The sequence below is a fragment of the Sesamum indicum genome, linkage group LG13 (genome assembly GCF_000512975.1).
Source record: "Sesamum indicum cultivar Zhongzhi No. 13 linkage group LG13, S_indicum_v1.0, whole genome shotgun sequence".
NCBI lineage: Eukaryota > Viridiplantae > Streptophyta > Magnoliopsida > Lamiales > Pedaliaceae > Sesamum > Sesamum indicum.
In genome coordinates this window covers 4,356,672-4,371,990 of record NC_026157.1, presented here as the reverse complement: position 1 = coordinate 4,371,990, position 15,319 = coordinate 4,356,672, and the positions used below count along the sequence as shown (strand labels likewise).

The following is a 15,319-nucleotide window of genomic DNA, read 5'->3' as shown; positions in this document are numbered from 1 at the left end:
CACCCAATTCAAGGCCTTATCCCTTCTAAATATATTGTTACACAATCAATGGAGAAAGATGCTCACCGGAGAGCAACAGTACCAGGGCGGTAACGATGAGGCTTCTTAACTCCACCAGTTGTTGGGGCAGACTTACGGGCAGCCTGAACCAATTATATGAACCATATTAAAACTTTGAAAAACCTGAAATTTACACCCACAATGTGGTATACAAATATTAAAAAACAACTTGTCATGAACCTTAGTAGCAAGCTGCTTCCTGGGAGCCTTTCCTCCAGTGGATTTACGGGCGGTTTGCTTAGTACGGGCCATCTATAAGCATTTCAAGATAGAATAACAATTAGAAAATACCCGGATCAGAAAAAACCACTTTCCCAACAAACTAAAAAAGAAACTAACACCACAAAATTAATCTCCCAAGGCCACAAAATTACCAAGTTTTATTAAGATCCCACATAAACCGTACGCAAGGATTGACATAAGAACTACATTAACGCACTAAGCATACATCATTCCATAAGCTGACAGCATAAACTCGACCAAACTAAAAAAGATCACATGCAAAGAAACTTAAGCTTCTCACAATGAATTATATGGGCGCAGACTGGAAATAGAAGTCAAAAACTTTCCCAATTACAAATGATACAAAGAAAAATGCAAGCCTACACTCGAGGTACCGTTCGCAAGACCAACCAATTCGAACCAATCAAACCCACAATTTCGTGTTATAAAAAGAAAAAAGAAAAAAAAAAAACCTAATTTTAACAACATTAAAGCACGGGCAATGAAACGCAAAACCACGACACCAAATTCAAATCTTCACAAGATCATTATCAACATAAACTCAAGTCGAACAGCAGAGACAATACCCCAACCCTAGAAACCCAAACCCTATGCACGAATTAACTCACACCCAGAAACACACCGATAATACAAATAATTCTACAATAAAATAAATGGAATCAAATCAAAACAACACAAATTAGAAGAAAGAAGAATAGAAGACTTACCTCTCACTCGAGCAGCTCTCTCTCTCTTTCTTCCTTCTCTCTCTATATCTGGGGAGCGAATGAAAAAGTTCGTGAGTAAAGGTTAATTTGGGTATATACAGGGAGTTGGAAACGGTCCGTGATTCAGGAGAATCGGACGGTCAGAAATTACATCCGTGTGTTTTCTTGATTACGGGAATTGACGGTGTTGAATAGGGTAAATTGTGTTTTCTCCAGTTAAATGAACGGCTGAGATGTGAAGTTGAAAGTATAACACGGATCGAGAGGGCAATTTGTGTTTTTATTTTAGTATGTGATACGATTTGAGATTTTTGGTAATCTCTTCTGGGGGGTCTTTCTACAATACCATGTTTGTTTAGGGCTCTTTTGTAATTATTGTTTTTCCTGAGTCTATGAAATTTGTTTGCAGATTGGGACGTTATCTTATCAAGAATTGTATATGAAGCTGGGTTACTTGTTCTGCTTAGGGATGTCAAATAGGATGGGTAGAGTGGGACTGCTTCGTATATGAAGTTTTATTTTATAGACTCGATGGATGTCTTGGTTGTGACTTGCCCAAATTCGTCTTAAATAATATCTTAATTTATTTAGAATTTTTATTCATTTTATGCATATATTTAACAGTATATATTGCATTTTTCATGATAATAATAACTTGTTTGGTATATATAAGTAATAATTTAATTTTTTATATAATTTTAAAGAAAAATAAAAAAATTAAGGCCAAATCTCTCTATTAGATCATCGTCTCGAATTTTCATTCCTCTTCAGTCCCTTATTTTTCAAATGCACTTTACCTGTCCCCCATCTCTTAAGTTTGTCCCATCGAAATCCTTCGTACGAAATTTAAATTATAATAGATGGAGTATTTCGTTTTGGAAAAGGCCAAGCTTTTGTGTTAGTCTTCCATAAAAATATCATTACATTATGAATTATAAATTTGCTTGCAAAAAAAGAGAAATCTGAAAGACAAATATCAACACTCTAATACCTAAATCAGTATATAAATTAGGAAGAAATTATAAGGGTGGTTAGAAAACTCAGACTCATTATATTTAAAAATAGGTGTCATGTTGGACAGGTTCTCCGGACTCAAGCAAATCCTCATTCCCAAATCCAAGAGAGTTGGTGGCAGTAATATGCTAGATCCTGAGCTTTCATCTGCTTCTATTACATGGTCCAACAAGCTCCTGAGATAGAGCTGCCAAACTTTGGTCATGTGTCTGTTATGGTCTTATTGACTTCATGTGATTGTTCCATGGTGGCATTTTAACATATCGTGATATAATTTTATTAGGCTTGCCAATGAGTAAATAATACTCAAAGTTCATATCCTGTTATTACTCAATATTTATTGAAGTTAATTAGATCTAGTTCGAAACCCGATAGGTCTATTAAGATGGGTTTGACTCAATATTTTAGGTTCGGCCTGGACCCAACTCTTTAATGAATTTCTTTTGGTTAGGCTTTCTCCACTACTTTCTTCGGCGAATGGGATGATATGATGTTGTTGCAAGATTTACATTTGAATTGCGATAAAATCATATTTGGTTTTAGCTTTACCTTGTATCGATTGACAAGCTTTGTATGTTATAACTGTTGTCCTGAAAGGAAAGAGTCTTGTAACTCAAATATATGAAAAAGTGAGCAGTTGCTCAACTTATATTGTCCAGGAGAAAAAAGCATTCTGGCTGCTCCGATGCTACTTTCCTAAACTTACATCCTTTGCCATTGTACTTATTCATTCTCGACTTTTTTAATACTATATATATATATATATATGTCATTTATTGGGCTATTTAAATTTTATGGGTCATACAAAAATGATGGCATCAAATTGATATGTTGGTTAATTTTTCATGAAAATCACTGGAAAAATATCATTTGTTTTAATGGGATAAAGTGCAATTTGTCCTTTTTTCTTATTTCATCATGTGAAAATTGAGAAGGCTGAAAAACTGCATAAAGTCAACAATTTTAATGTCCACAAATTTCCAAACAATTGATATTGGTAATATTTTGATTTAGATGTAGATGTAGATGTAGCCCATCACATACATCAAAAGTCATTATCTATTAATTAACAACAGATTCATATAATTAATGCCTCTCATTGCATCACATTATCTCTTTAATGAATTAAAAAAAAAATCCCAACATTTTACATTAATCTTCCAAAGCTTTTACCAATTCCAAGTTCCACCACTGCATGATTTTTCCTTGTCTGGATTTTTTTTTTTATATTTTTTTTAGTTAATTATATTTTTTGCCATTCGAACTATAAATGTTTTTATAGTTTGAAATCTAAACTTTTTTTTTTTAGTCAACTTATCATATCAACTTTACTGAATTTTGCGTTTTGCCATTTATAATGATTTTTCCACCAAGTTTTTTGCAAAAAAAATCACATGCAGTGTGATATTTAAGAGTTATGTGATGTAATATTTTTCACATATACACAACATGTGATATTTTTCTGACAAAAAAAATCAGTGAAAAAACATCATATGTGGCAAAGTGCAAATTTCATATAGTTGAGATGACAAGTTGATAAAAAAAAAAACAAAATAGATGACAAAGTGTAAAAATGAGTATAACTCTAATGACAAAATGTAATTTATCCGTTTTTCTTAAATTAAGACTAAAAAAAATGCATAATCTAAATCGAGAGTTTATTTTAAGATGTATTAATTATTATTCGCATGACCATCTCTTTCCCCTTACTCGAATTTTTCTCCATTTTTTGCTGTTTTAATTTTTAAATACTTTCTTATTTGAAATTTAAATAAAAAATAAATAAATCATACGCGAAATCAAGAATGTAGAAATCAAAATAAAATAAAATATATTTTTTTAAACACATAAACGTCTTAGAATGGAATTGATATAAATAAAATACACATATATTACCATTATTATTATTATTTTTGATAAATTGAAATAATTAAAAGGGTGTTTATGTGAATTTATAATTTTTTAAAAATATCTTATAAATTTTATAATAAATATTTCATGATTTAATAATATTTTATGAAATATATATATGATTACAATTTTTTTTCAAAATAAACCTAACCCAAACACGGTCTTAAATCAATATAAAGTATTCTAAGTTACTGAAACCCCTATACACAGCAACTATTCTAAGTCTTTGAAAAGTATATTATTATAATGAAAGCAAAGAGCCCAACAAGCCCATAAAATTGCAATTACAATTATACATTTAAAGTTTGAGTTGAGTGCACCTTCTTCCATCCCATTTTAGCACAGGGGAATTCAGTGCGGTTTCTTCAATTTCAATCCAACCTTCCGAGAAAATCTCACGGAAACAATAAGAAATCCCTCAATTTTGTGTTTTTGATTTCCGATTGATTTTTGGAATTCTTCGGAGGAATTTTTTAAAGGAAAGGAATTGAAAAGATGTGGGTATTTTATTTGATCTCGTTGCCATTAACCCTAGGTATGGTGATCTTCACTCTTAAATACTTCGCCGGACCAGACGTGCCGCGTTACGTGTTTTTTACGGTGGGGTACACTTGGTTTTGCTCGATTTCGATCATCATTCTCGTCCCGGCGGATATTTGGACGGTAAGTTGTACTTCATTTTCCTGGGTTTTCATGATTTAGCTGCGGAAGTTGTGGAATTGTTAATGCATGTGTCGAATTGGTTAGAATTTCAGTAAGGTTGCATTGTTATCAGCTAAATTTACTGTTATGATTTTGATGTGATCTATATTTGGATTCATTTTGCTTGGCCTTTTTGTTTTCTGTATTATTTTTGGTTGGACTATTATAAGCTGGTGTAGCTGGTAGTCTAATAGAAAGGACTTTTTGAGAATGAGTTGTTTCGTCTTTATCATGGGCTTGAATATTTTAGCTATGATGAAATAAGAGAGGGAATTATGAGTTTAGGTGTGGACTAGTTAGTCAGTCGGAATGATGGTTTGCAAAGAGAAGAATTCGGTTAACTTGAAATCTTAACAATGTAATATGGTTTATGCCTTCTCCAATTTTTTCTTACCAACATGAGGAACTATATATATATATCAAGATCTAGTGTTTGAACCTGTTAAAAATTGGGAGTGACTCAAATTAGCATTCACTTTTTGCTGTCCAGTAAAATAGAGAGGATTTGTGCCATGGTGTGGGAAACCCATGATACTCAGATACGTTAATTAGCACTGACTTTCTATGATGTTAGTGGGAATTTGGATTCAAATTTTATTGTGTTTCAACAGTTGCTTTAACTTTTTCTTTCCTTTGTCCGTGACTGGTGGTGCTTGAGAAACTGGGGCTGAGAAACATTAACTTGTCTAATTTCTGTTTGTTTTAGTCTTTATTTTTAAGTTTTCTCTTTTTGTTCTTGCTGTATTAGCAATAGCTATGGACGCCTTTTAGGGAGTTTTATCTAGCCTGATATGAGAGGAGCTTGGTAGCAGGTTTATTATCTGCATGACATTAAATACCTTTAGCATCATCACCCGTGGTTTTGAACATTTATGCTTGGATCGGTTCATGCTGGTCTTGTTGACAATCTGATCTTGAACACAACTTTAATTGAACAGTTTCAGATGAACCTGGTGAGAGTATATGTGTAAGTTCAGCCTGCTTTTAGGACCGAGTGATTGTTCACATGAGCCTCATCGTTCCTTTCTCAATCTTCCTTATCATTAAAGGCGTCGACACAGTTGCTATACAATTATTTCAATCTCAACATGGGGAGTTATCTGATTATTTCATTAGGTAGAAGCACTTTGGTGGACCTTATTCTCTCTCTTGTCCTGCAGACTATAATTGGTATTGAAAATGGAGGCATCTCATTCTTTTGGAATTGGTCATATTGGAGTACGTTTCTGCTCACATGGTATGACTTTTGAAACTTGTTTTTAATCCTATTTTACATATAGTTCAAAGATAAGTTGCATATTTTCTGGGATCCCTTCTACTGATTCTGTCTCCTTTTGCAACTTCTTTGAATTTTGCTGATTATAGAATCTCTTCATGGTTATATTTATTTTCATTTCGTCTGGGACTGACTGTCATCAATTTTATAAATAAGTAATCATGAGCTTATGAAACAGTTACTGCTCTGTCAGACATGGGACATTTTCTTTATTCCAGTTCCAGAAAATTTTGATTTCAATTTAGTTTGGGTTCCATGGAGTCATGTGTTAATGACTGCATGTTTATCTAGTGTTTTCATCATACACAATACTTAAGAGTAAAACTCTAGTTCTTTATTTTCATTTGGAGGAATGGAGTTGTATATCCCTGGTTGCTTAGTTAATAGTTTGGAAAAATATGATCAAGGAGAGCATGTGGTTTCATATGAGGCATCTCTTTCCTTCTAAAGAACATTATGGTCGGAGACATATCTTGTTTGTAGACATGTTTTGTTGTTGTCAAATGCTTTATTTCTTCTAGATTACTGACATCTAATCATGTGTCTTGTTGAGAGTAAACATGTATAGCCTTTTTGCTCAACTAAATAATTTGAATATTTCGAACTTCTTTGGATTGTCACGGATTGCTATTACTTGCCCGGGGGGGGGGGATGTGAGAAGGGTCTTATAGGAGCTGTGTAGCATCACACAAATCCATCTTTTTGGGGGGTTCTTTGCTTTTTACTATGTGCATGTTACTCAATAAATACTTTTTGACGGAAATGTCATTATTTTGATATAATTAGTCCATGTTCCTCCGAGCAGGCTTGCCGTGCCCCTCCTACAGGGTTATGAAGATGCTGGGGACTTTACTATGACGGAAAAGTTGAAGACTAGCATACATGTAAACTTAATCTTCTATTCAATTGTGGGGTCCATTGGTCTGTTCGGACTTATTCTCCTCATCACTTTGCACAAAAATTGGTTCGTTTCTTGATCTTTGGTACCAGTTTCTTTTGATTCTAAAACTTACCTTATTAGGCTTTTGGACAGTTTCACAATGTTTTAGATCTAATTATCTTTCTTGCACAATTGTCTGAATATTCCTGATGTTGAAGTGGTTTCTCTCTATCTTTGGCATATCATTTTGGTCGGTCAGACTCACATATATGTGGTTGCAACTCAACTAGATTGAGAAGTAGTTTGCTTAAGCATCGAAGCTGCCTGTTTTGTTTCGACAAATTTTGCAGTTGATTAATCTTACTTGTTAAGTTGAATTGAAATTCTTGGTCAACGGTTGCATGATTAGACTGGAGTCTGGGTGGCTCTCTAGTTTTTACCTATATCTTTTTGCTTTTTTGGTTTTTGGGAACAATCTTAATATATAGGAATCTGGTGTCTTCTCGTCTGTGTATATCTTGTAATTTGTGCGTTTCTTTTGTGATATCTGATTGTGTTGTTTGGGTATTTAGTCTGGCATCTTTTCCAGCAATGACCTACTTTTATTGGAAAAGTTTATAACTGCCCGGTCGCGGATCACTATTAGCATGATGGCCGGAGAGTTTGGTTTTGTTTCCATTTCCAATTTTCAGTTTTCAGTGGGAAATGTGTGTTTCCAACTCCATATGGGTTTTCGTATGAAAGTGAGCGTATGTTTGGATTAGTTGATGATAATGTGTTTGATGTTGTTAGTGGTATCAGATCAATATACTTTTTTTTAATTGATGAAACTGATAGTTTTATTTTTTATTGTTAGTGGTGTCAATTGAATACATTTTTTTTATTTATTTGAGATTGATAGTTATGTTTTCTATTGATTTATAATTGTTAGTGGTTCATATTGAAGTATTATGAAAAATATATATTATTAGTTTTTATAAAATTAATGTTTGAATTTTTTTTATTTGTATGTAAATATATAAATATGTAATGATTGAGACGAATGATAGTAAAACTTTTCTAGTGAAAGTACGTATAAACAAACATTGTCTGTAAACTGAAACCTGAAACTGAAAATGAAACAAAACAAGGCATTATCTTTACTGATTCCTGAACATGACTTGGCGGTATCTATTTCCCCCTGATTTCTTCACTGGCAGGATTGGTGGTAGAGGTGTATCGGGTTGGGCAATGGCTTGCTCAAATACATTTGGACTTGTGACTGGTGCATTTCTTCTTGGTTTTGGTTTGAGTGAGATTCCAAAAAGTATTTGGAGAAATGCTGACTGGACCAATCGTCACAAGGTTCTCTCACACAAGATAGCCAAAATAGCTCTGAAACTTGATGATGCTCACAAAGAGTTATCAAATGCAATTGTGGTTAGTATTTCTGAAGACTGGCGCTAAAAATGATCTAAACTTTTTTCTTGCTGCAGGAACATTTATATTTCCTTGTGCACTTGTCCATAACAACACTCAGTGCTTCAAACTCATATTCAAATTAAATGTAGTCAATTGATAGAATTGCCTCAACATCCAAACCATATGCTTTTTCTTCAATTAGTTTTCAGTAAACAAAATATTTATATGAGATCTTCTGTTCAAATGCATTTGTACCAGGAACCATGCTTTCATACTTCTATTTTTTCTCATATGCTTATTTGATACACCTTCCAATTCATTTAGGCCATTGGTAAACATTATCTTGTATGCATTATACTGTCCCTTTTTCTTGTTTTTCTACGGTTGTGTATGTGTCAAACATCAGAACTACAAAAATAATACTAAAATACCAGTTGAAGACTCTCTATTTTATACCCAAGGCCCACTGGTGGACCCAGATTTTGGGTGGGACAGCCAACATAGGGAACTGCCATAATTTATTTTTAGTGTTTTGAGATGATTGTGGTCTAATTATTTGAGCAATCCTAGGTATTTTGAAATAAGGTGGAAATATACTTGAACGAACGTTCCAAAATTTTATTTGATGTGACAATGATAGTGGAAAACGAAAATCAATAGATAAAAAGAGTAGACTCAGACAATGAACCTCCATGTGGTTAACTACGGAATGCAAACAGAAGTTCCACTAGCTGCATGTTAGTATATATGTGTGTGTGTGTGTTCTTCACAACTGTAAGAACCACTAACCATAGCTTTAACAAAATTCCATGGATATTCAGATAACTTATCTCATTGTTGATGAGCATTTACCATTTATGTCAACATTTAGTTTTGAGGTATGTGATAGGAAGGGTTAGATTTATTTTACACGATTTTGAAGAACAAAATGATGGAACATATTATGTTCTTTTTTATTTTCTCTATATATGAGATTTTACATATATGTATTGCATAGATACATGCATACATATATACGGCATCTCTGTGTATACACATACATACCAATTACCATATATAGTATATGTACAATATCTATATGTATGCACGTACATACATGCATATATACAAGGCGATGGCCCCACAACAACCCTCCCAATGGGTTAAATTTTCTTGGCCATTTAAGACAACTAGGGGAAACTTAATATTTCATGTGTTTGATATACCATGCATGACAAACATTGTCCTTCCTGTTTTAGGAACACCTATGTAGTTGCGATGTTGTGTATGTTTTACCCTTATGGTTGTTTTGTTATCCTTCTAATCTTCTCTTTTCTTTTTTATCTTTTGTTTTTCAATTGGAATTATTAGGTTGCTCAGGCTACATCAAAACAGATGTCCAAGCGCGATCCATTGAGACCTTATATGGATGTCATTGACAATATGTTAGTGCAAATGGTACTTCTTTTTCTCGTACAACATCACTTAGGGATGTTATTTCATGTCATGTGGTTATGTATTATAGGAATTTTAATTTGATTTTCTATCTCCAGTTCAAAGAAGATCCTTCCTTCAAGCCACAAGGGGGTCGCTTGGGAGAAAACGACATGGACTACGATACAGATGAGAAATCAATGGCAACACTAAGGCGCCATCTTAGGCGGGCCCGAGAAGAGTATTATCGATGCAAAAGGTGTTGCTATTTCTGCCGGCAAATGCAGAATTTTGTTCTACATGTTTATGCTGCTAAGCATTTGTGACTATGTGCTTCAATTAGTTGTTTTCCATTTTATATACCAGCATGGACTTTTGCTGGTGCAAATGTTAGTAATCTGTTCTAATTTGTCAATGTTGTTGCTTATAATCTTGTCATCCAGTTTAATTGTCATATTTTGTTTTTGTCCCATCTATTTTATATGGCTGTTCTGGACCTATATCAACCTCTCATCCAATATGATCAATATAATGACACTTGTCCATACAAATCTGGTTTATATCCTTTGCAGCTTGGTGTTGAAATTTAACTTTGCTGACTTTTTCTGGGTCTTTTATGTTGCTTGTTTTGCAGTGAGTACCTGACTTATGTCACAGAGGCTCTTGAGTTGGAAGATACAATAAGGAATTATGAAAGGCGCACTATGACTGGATGGTTTGCACATTCCCCTTTGTACTGTTAGACTAGCATCCAAACTATATAACAACTGTATTACTGGTAACCTGACTGTTGTCAAACTTTGCATGAATATCTCGTGGGGCATAACATGTTGTTGTTGTTGTTGTTTTTTTTTTTTTTAATTAATGTTTCCATCTGAAGAGTTCGGCTGATGCTATGAATATTTGAAGTTTGGGTGCTCCTGCTTGAAAATAAATAGCATAGCTAGACAGTTGTTTCAAGGTGGCAATTAAGTTGCTCCACATTCAAACTCTTTGTTTCTTGCTGTAGCTCAAGTCTGATCTTGTGCTTTGCTTTATACTCGTAGTGTGGTAATTTATGCTCTGGCTTCCTGGTCTGCTTATGAACTTTGAACTGCTATATTATGTCACAGGAAGTTTGTCTCAAGCTTTAGACCTGAACGGACTGGTACATTGGGGCCCTTTCTCGACATGGCAGGTAAAATAAAACAGATTTTCACAAGCAAAGGAGAATGGAATGAATTATTCAAGAATGCAAATTTAACCTTGATTTTACTAATCACCCCGAACTTTATTGCATGAGATGTAATGTTGCTTCTTCTTCTTTTCTAATTGATGGTTCAATGTGTATCTTATTTAACAGTACTGTTTAGGTTAAACCTGCTTGGCAAATATGTTGTTTCCTTTCTATGTCGAATTTCATCAATCTTGTTGTCTCACATACTTCTGCTACACATTACATTTTTGTGCACAACCATGCCTCTATCTACAGCCAGTCTTCAGAAATATAGGCTTTGACATTGTTTTTTTCTTTGGCTTCCCAGAATTATTATGGCGCTGTATATTGCAGAAGCAAGTGGAAAAAATCTTTGCTGTTGTTCTTGGTTGCATGTCAGCCGCTATACTCCTGGCTGAGGCTACTTTGCTAACTAGTGGAGTTGATTTATCATTATTTTCCATCCTCGTAAAATCTGTAGGACATGAAGAGGTTCTGGTGCAGGTAAACAGTTCGTGCTACTATGCCAAGGTTCTCTTAACGTTTGCACACTCTTTTTTTTTGGTTAGAAAATGGTTCAAACATCATTAGTAATGATACACCAGCTTAATTAATTCTCCATTGGATATGGTGTGGTGTCAAGATTGTACTGATTGTGAACCTCTAAACTTGTAATGTCAGAATTATATCTAGGACTATTTCCACATTCAATTTCCTCTCATCCAGTTTATAAGAAAGTCTATTGGCAAATTAACTGTTTGCTTTATCATCGTATGCAAAGAAATGCATGAGATGTCTGTCTCAAGTGCAAAAGGTATTGCAAATGCTTGTATGAAGCCACTAATTAATGATTTTATGTGATGTGGGACCAGTTGAGGGAATCATCATTGCATGTGAAGCCGAAGTGGACAGGAGATAATAACTAATAGATTTGCCGAAGTCAGAATCCAACAAAGTAAATAAGTGAATGAAATGAGTTTAGTTCTTCAACTTCATAAAGAGACTGTTCCTTGGAGGAACTCTTAATTTTCGTAGTTCTTGGGGAGCAAAAGCACCAGCTTAAGCAAACTGTTTTAGCTTGTCAGAATCAGAATCAACCCATTCTATCAATGGACAAAGGTTCTCCAGTTCCATCTTGTGCTGTATGTGGCCTTTTTATCAAATTTTATATGTGCCATGTTCCATGCCTTTTGTTCCGAAAAACTCTTTATTATATCATTCATTAATCCATAATTATGCCTCGTGACCCATAATTTTGTTTGAAGTTGGATAGTTTTGTGAAGTCTGATATGAAGCAATACTCTTGCTGCTGTCTTCTTTGTTTTCCTTTATGCTAAGACTACAATTTCGGGCCACAATTTCACCATAACAGTGTCTCTTTTCCTCCTATTTAGTTGCTTGATCTGTCATTCTCTATGATTATTAGAGCATGGTTCATGTATGATGACTCACATGTTGTTTGTGCATAAATATAATCACTTCTTTGCTTATGGTGCCAGGTCTTTGCGTTTGTTCCTCTGATGTTCATGTGTATTTGCACATATTACTCTCTGTTCAAAGTTGGAAGGCTGATGTTTTATTCATTCACACCTGGACAGACAAGTGCTGTCAGCTTGCTAATGATATGCTCGTAAGTTAGTTATTTTAGACTGCTTAATTTGGAAGTCTTTTTAGTACTACATGTAGTTAACAAGATCTTTCTTAATCTGCCTGTCAGGATGGTTGCTCGTTATGCGCCTCCAATTTCGTATAATTTTCTTAATCTCATTAGTCTTGGTGGGGGCAAGGAAACTATTTTTGAGAAGGTGACCTTGCTATTTCCCCTATTCCTATAAAATTGTTGGTTATCACTTGCACTTTCATACAAGTTACAGTTTTGATATTGTTCTTTATTTTGCTTCTTGCATACCTTATAATCTGCATTTCATTATATTGCTAGTCTGAGAACTTGAAAGTTTTATGCACTTGAGCATATCTTATGATAACTCTCGGCTCTCAGGATGCTTGCTGCTTGTTTATCTTATAATGTTATAACAAATTCATAATTTGTTACAAACATCTGTCTTTGTGTGCGTGAATACTTGCATTGTTGTATCAGTAGATGTTTCAACGTATTTTCTAGTATTTTAGCCTTTTTTTTTTTGGGTACTTTCTTGCTTGCTTGTAGTTCCATTGTTTGTTATTTAACCTTTTCTATTAGCAATTTAATTTGCTTCCTGCACAATGTTGGTTGGTTAGAAGTTTCACTTACACCATGTTTGATTTGGATGAAATATGGTTGCAGCGCATGGGAAAGATTGATGATGCTGTACCCTTCTTTGGGAATGAATTTAACAAAATTTATCCCCTTATCATGGTTGTCTACACTATCCTAGTGGCATGCAACTTCTTTGATAGGATCATTAGTTTCTTTGGAAACTGGAAGATATTTAGGCTTCAGAAGGAAGCAGATGATGTGGATGGGTTCGATCCATCTGGACTGCTTATACTGCAGAAAGGTAATGATTCTGCATTGGTCCTTAATATGCTTCTTGTTGACTGATGCTCCGATCATATAACTAGTATACTTGACTCCAGCTTCATGTGATAATTGGCAAGAGGGGTGTTATTTTCTTGTCTAACTTATGTTTACCTTCACAGAAAGAACCTGGCTTGAACAAGGAAGAAAAGTTGGTGAACATGTTATTCCATTGGCTAGAAATTTCAATGGCATGGATATAGAATCCGGAAACAGTACAGATGTACGCTTTCTTATCCCTAATGATGCATCTTTTTTATTATTATTATAGTTGAGTTGGATTATCAATGTGAGCAAAAATATCATGGATGCTCACATGTTTATGTGTTTGGGATGATTACATAGGTATCCATGAGGTTTTGCTTGTATCCAGGAATCCTATGTACTAGGGAACATTACCCTGAAACCCCTATTTCAGTTTTGAGTCTGTTGACTGGAAAAATTTAGACCTTCCTTTCCTCATCCAACCCCATTTCCGCAACCCTGCCATGCCACCTCCATTATATGATCTGGGCTTACTTAGAAAATGTACTGTATTCTTAGCTGATATTCTCAAACTCAAGGCTGAAATTTCGGACAGAAGGTGTAATCAAATTGTCCCGATAGAATGTAACGAGAATACCACTAGAGCGGGCGGGGTGGGTGGGGGTGTGGTTGTGATTGTCACGACAGATGGTTCTGTAAAGTAATATGATCAAAACCTTAGGGATTGTCTAGCAATTGTTAGCTACTTCTTACAAGCTTGCTGTAGTGACTGTGAATAAAGTTTGTATCTGTTGGTGATATCAATCTCTTCATACAAGAGCTATTCATCTTTTACACCACACACTTTAGTTAGTCAGCATAATCTCTTGTTATAATCCTGATTGCTGAAAATGACGACAATATTCCAGGGTAATACAGTTGAAATGAAGATGCCATCTGACTCGAGCAAGGAAGATAGGAAGGGAAGTTCATCAAAGCCTACAAAAGACGATGGAGGAAGGTACTCGGGGAGCAAAGAAGCCATAAGCAGCAAATATGCTGCAATAAGAGAACAAAGTAAACCGGCAACCAATACGAGGCCAGTCGAGAGTGTATCCTCTGCTAAAGTCTCTTTGCTTGATCCTAGCAACTCCCAGTCTAGTAACAGCGGTGTCCCATCTGGTTTAGCTTCAAAATGGGCGTCAATGAAACAAGGTTTTCAAACTTTCAAAGCCAGCATCGATGCAAAGAAGTTTATACCTTTGCGTCAAGTTCAAGAAACCAGACGGTTATCTCGTGCTTCATCCTCTGAATCTCTAGACGAGATATTTCAGAGATTGAAAAGACCCGCGGATGATCATGGCCGTGGTAGTAGTGATGACGACGATGACGACCTTGAAATCAAAGTTTCAGGTCGGAGCAGGTAACATTGGCAAACATCTTTGAGTAGATTGATTGATATACTTGTCATTGTTGTAAAGATACGAAATGCAAGCAAAGCCAACAAAATGTACAGATACTTTAAAGGAGACGGTGGTAGCCGGTTTTTAACCCATTTTTGACCAGTTTTCTGATGTAAATGGGGCATCACATCAGGGAGGAGGGTTGGGTCGATATTGGACAAGAAATGGTCACCAACAAGGGATGAACATTCTTGAAATATTGTACCAAATCCGACAAAAACAGACCATCTTCCACTAAAACAAATTGTTGTATGATAGATTTTTCTGTCTTATCATATCAGGCTGTCAATGCCTTAAGATTTTCTGGCCTTAATACTATACTAGCATGGACAATATATGCTTTATAACTCTTTCTTGCCTTGTTTGTGTTTCTAAAGGAGTGCTGAATTCTTAGAAGCTGTAAAAGTGGTTAAGAATTGAAATTGAGAGTGTTTGTAAATATTAGTTGCAGAGAAAAGTTGATGTGAAAGAATGTTTGGTAAAAAGTTGGGTATTTCTTCATTTTATTTATAAAATGACAATACCATTTACATTTTAGTGAAATGGGAGGGTAATTTTTGGTTGCACGGGTA

General features: G+C 34.7%; 2 protein-coding genes across 3 annotated transcripts in view; one reads left to right on the top strand and one right to left on the bottom strand.

Annotated features, from left to right (window-relative positions):
* Nucleotides 1–1,160, bottom strand: part of LOC105176435 (histone H3.3) — a 3,000-nt gene extending 1,840 nt beyond the window's left edge. Inside the window, exons 1-3 of the mRNA XM_011099232.2 lie at nucleotides 1,011–1,160; nucleotides 241–312; nucleotides 67–143 (exon numbers count right to left, since the gene is read on the bottom strand). Of these exons, the coding sequence (XP_011097534.1) occupies nucleotides 67–143; nucleotides 241–312 (149 nt within the window). The 5' untranslated portion in view covers nucleotides 1,011–1,160. The remainder of the gene's footprint in view (nucleotides 1–66; nucleotides 144–240; nucleotides 313–1,010) is intronic.
* On the top strand, nucleotides 4,217–15,046 carry LOC105176434 (LMBR1 domain-containing protein 2 homolog A). 2 transcript variants are annotated; one of them, XM_020698670.1, is made up of 15 exons: nucleotides 4,481–4,598; nucleotides 5,576–5,604; nucleotides 5,798–5,874; nucleotides 6,719–6,877; nucleotides 7,993–8,212; nucleotides 9,545–9,631; nucleotides 9,727–9,866; nucleotides 10,242–10,322; nucleotides 10,720–10,784; nucleotides 11,131–11,306; nucleotides 12,302–12,432; nucleotides 12,520–12,607; nucleotides 13,087–13,300; nucleotides 13,443–13,543; nucleotides 14,214–15,046. In XM_020698670.1, the coding sequence occupies exons 4-15, from the start codon at nucleotides 6,768–6,770 to the stop codon at nucleotides 14,709–14,711; spliced, it is 1,911 nt and encodes a 636-aa protein (XP_020554329.1). In that variant the 5' UTR covers nucleotides 4,481–4,598; nucleotides 5,576–5,604; nucleotides 5,798–5,874; nucleotides 6,719–6,767; the 3' UTR covers nucleotides 14,712–15,046. The 2 variants fall into 2 exon arrangements, with proteins under 2 accessions (XP_011097533.1, XP_020554329.1); XM_011099231.2 differs by lacking the exon at nucleotides 5,576–5,604 and having other exon boundaries at nucleotides 4,217–4,598.

Bases quoted from the DNA above. Each gene is read 5' to 3' on its own strand.
- LOC105176434 (XM_011099231.2), top strand. From the start codon at position 4,431: ATGTGGGTATTTTATTTGATCTCGTTGCCATTAACCCTAGGTATGGTG. The intron at 12,433-12,519 runs GTAAGTTAGTTA...TCTGCCTGTCAG, and splicing joins AGCTTGCTAATGATATGCTC to GATGGTTGCTCGTTATGCGC. The intron at 13,544-14,213 runs GTACGCTTTCTT...ACAATATTCCAG, and splicing joins AATCCGGAAACAGTACAGAT to GGTAATACAGTTGAAATGAA.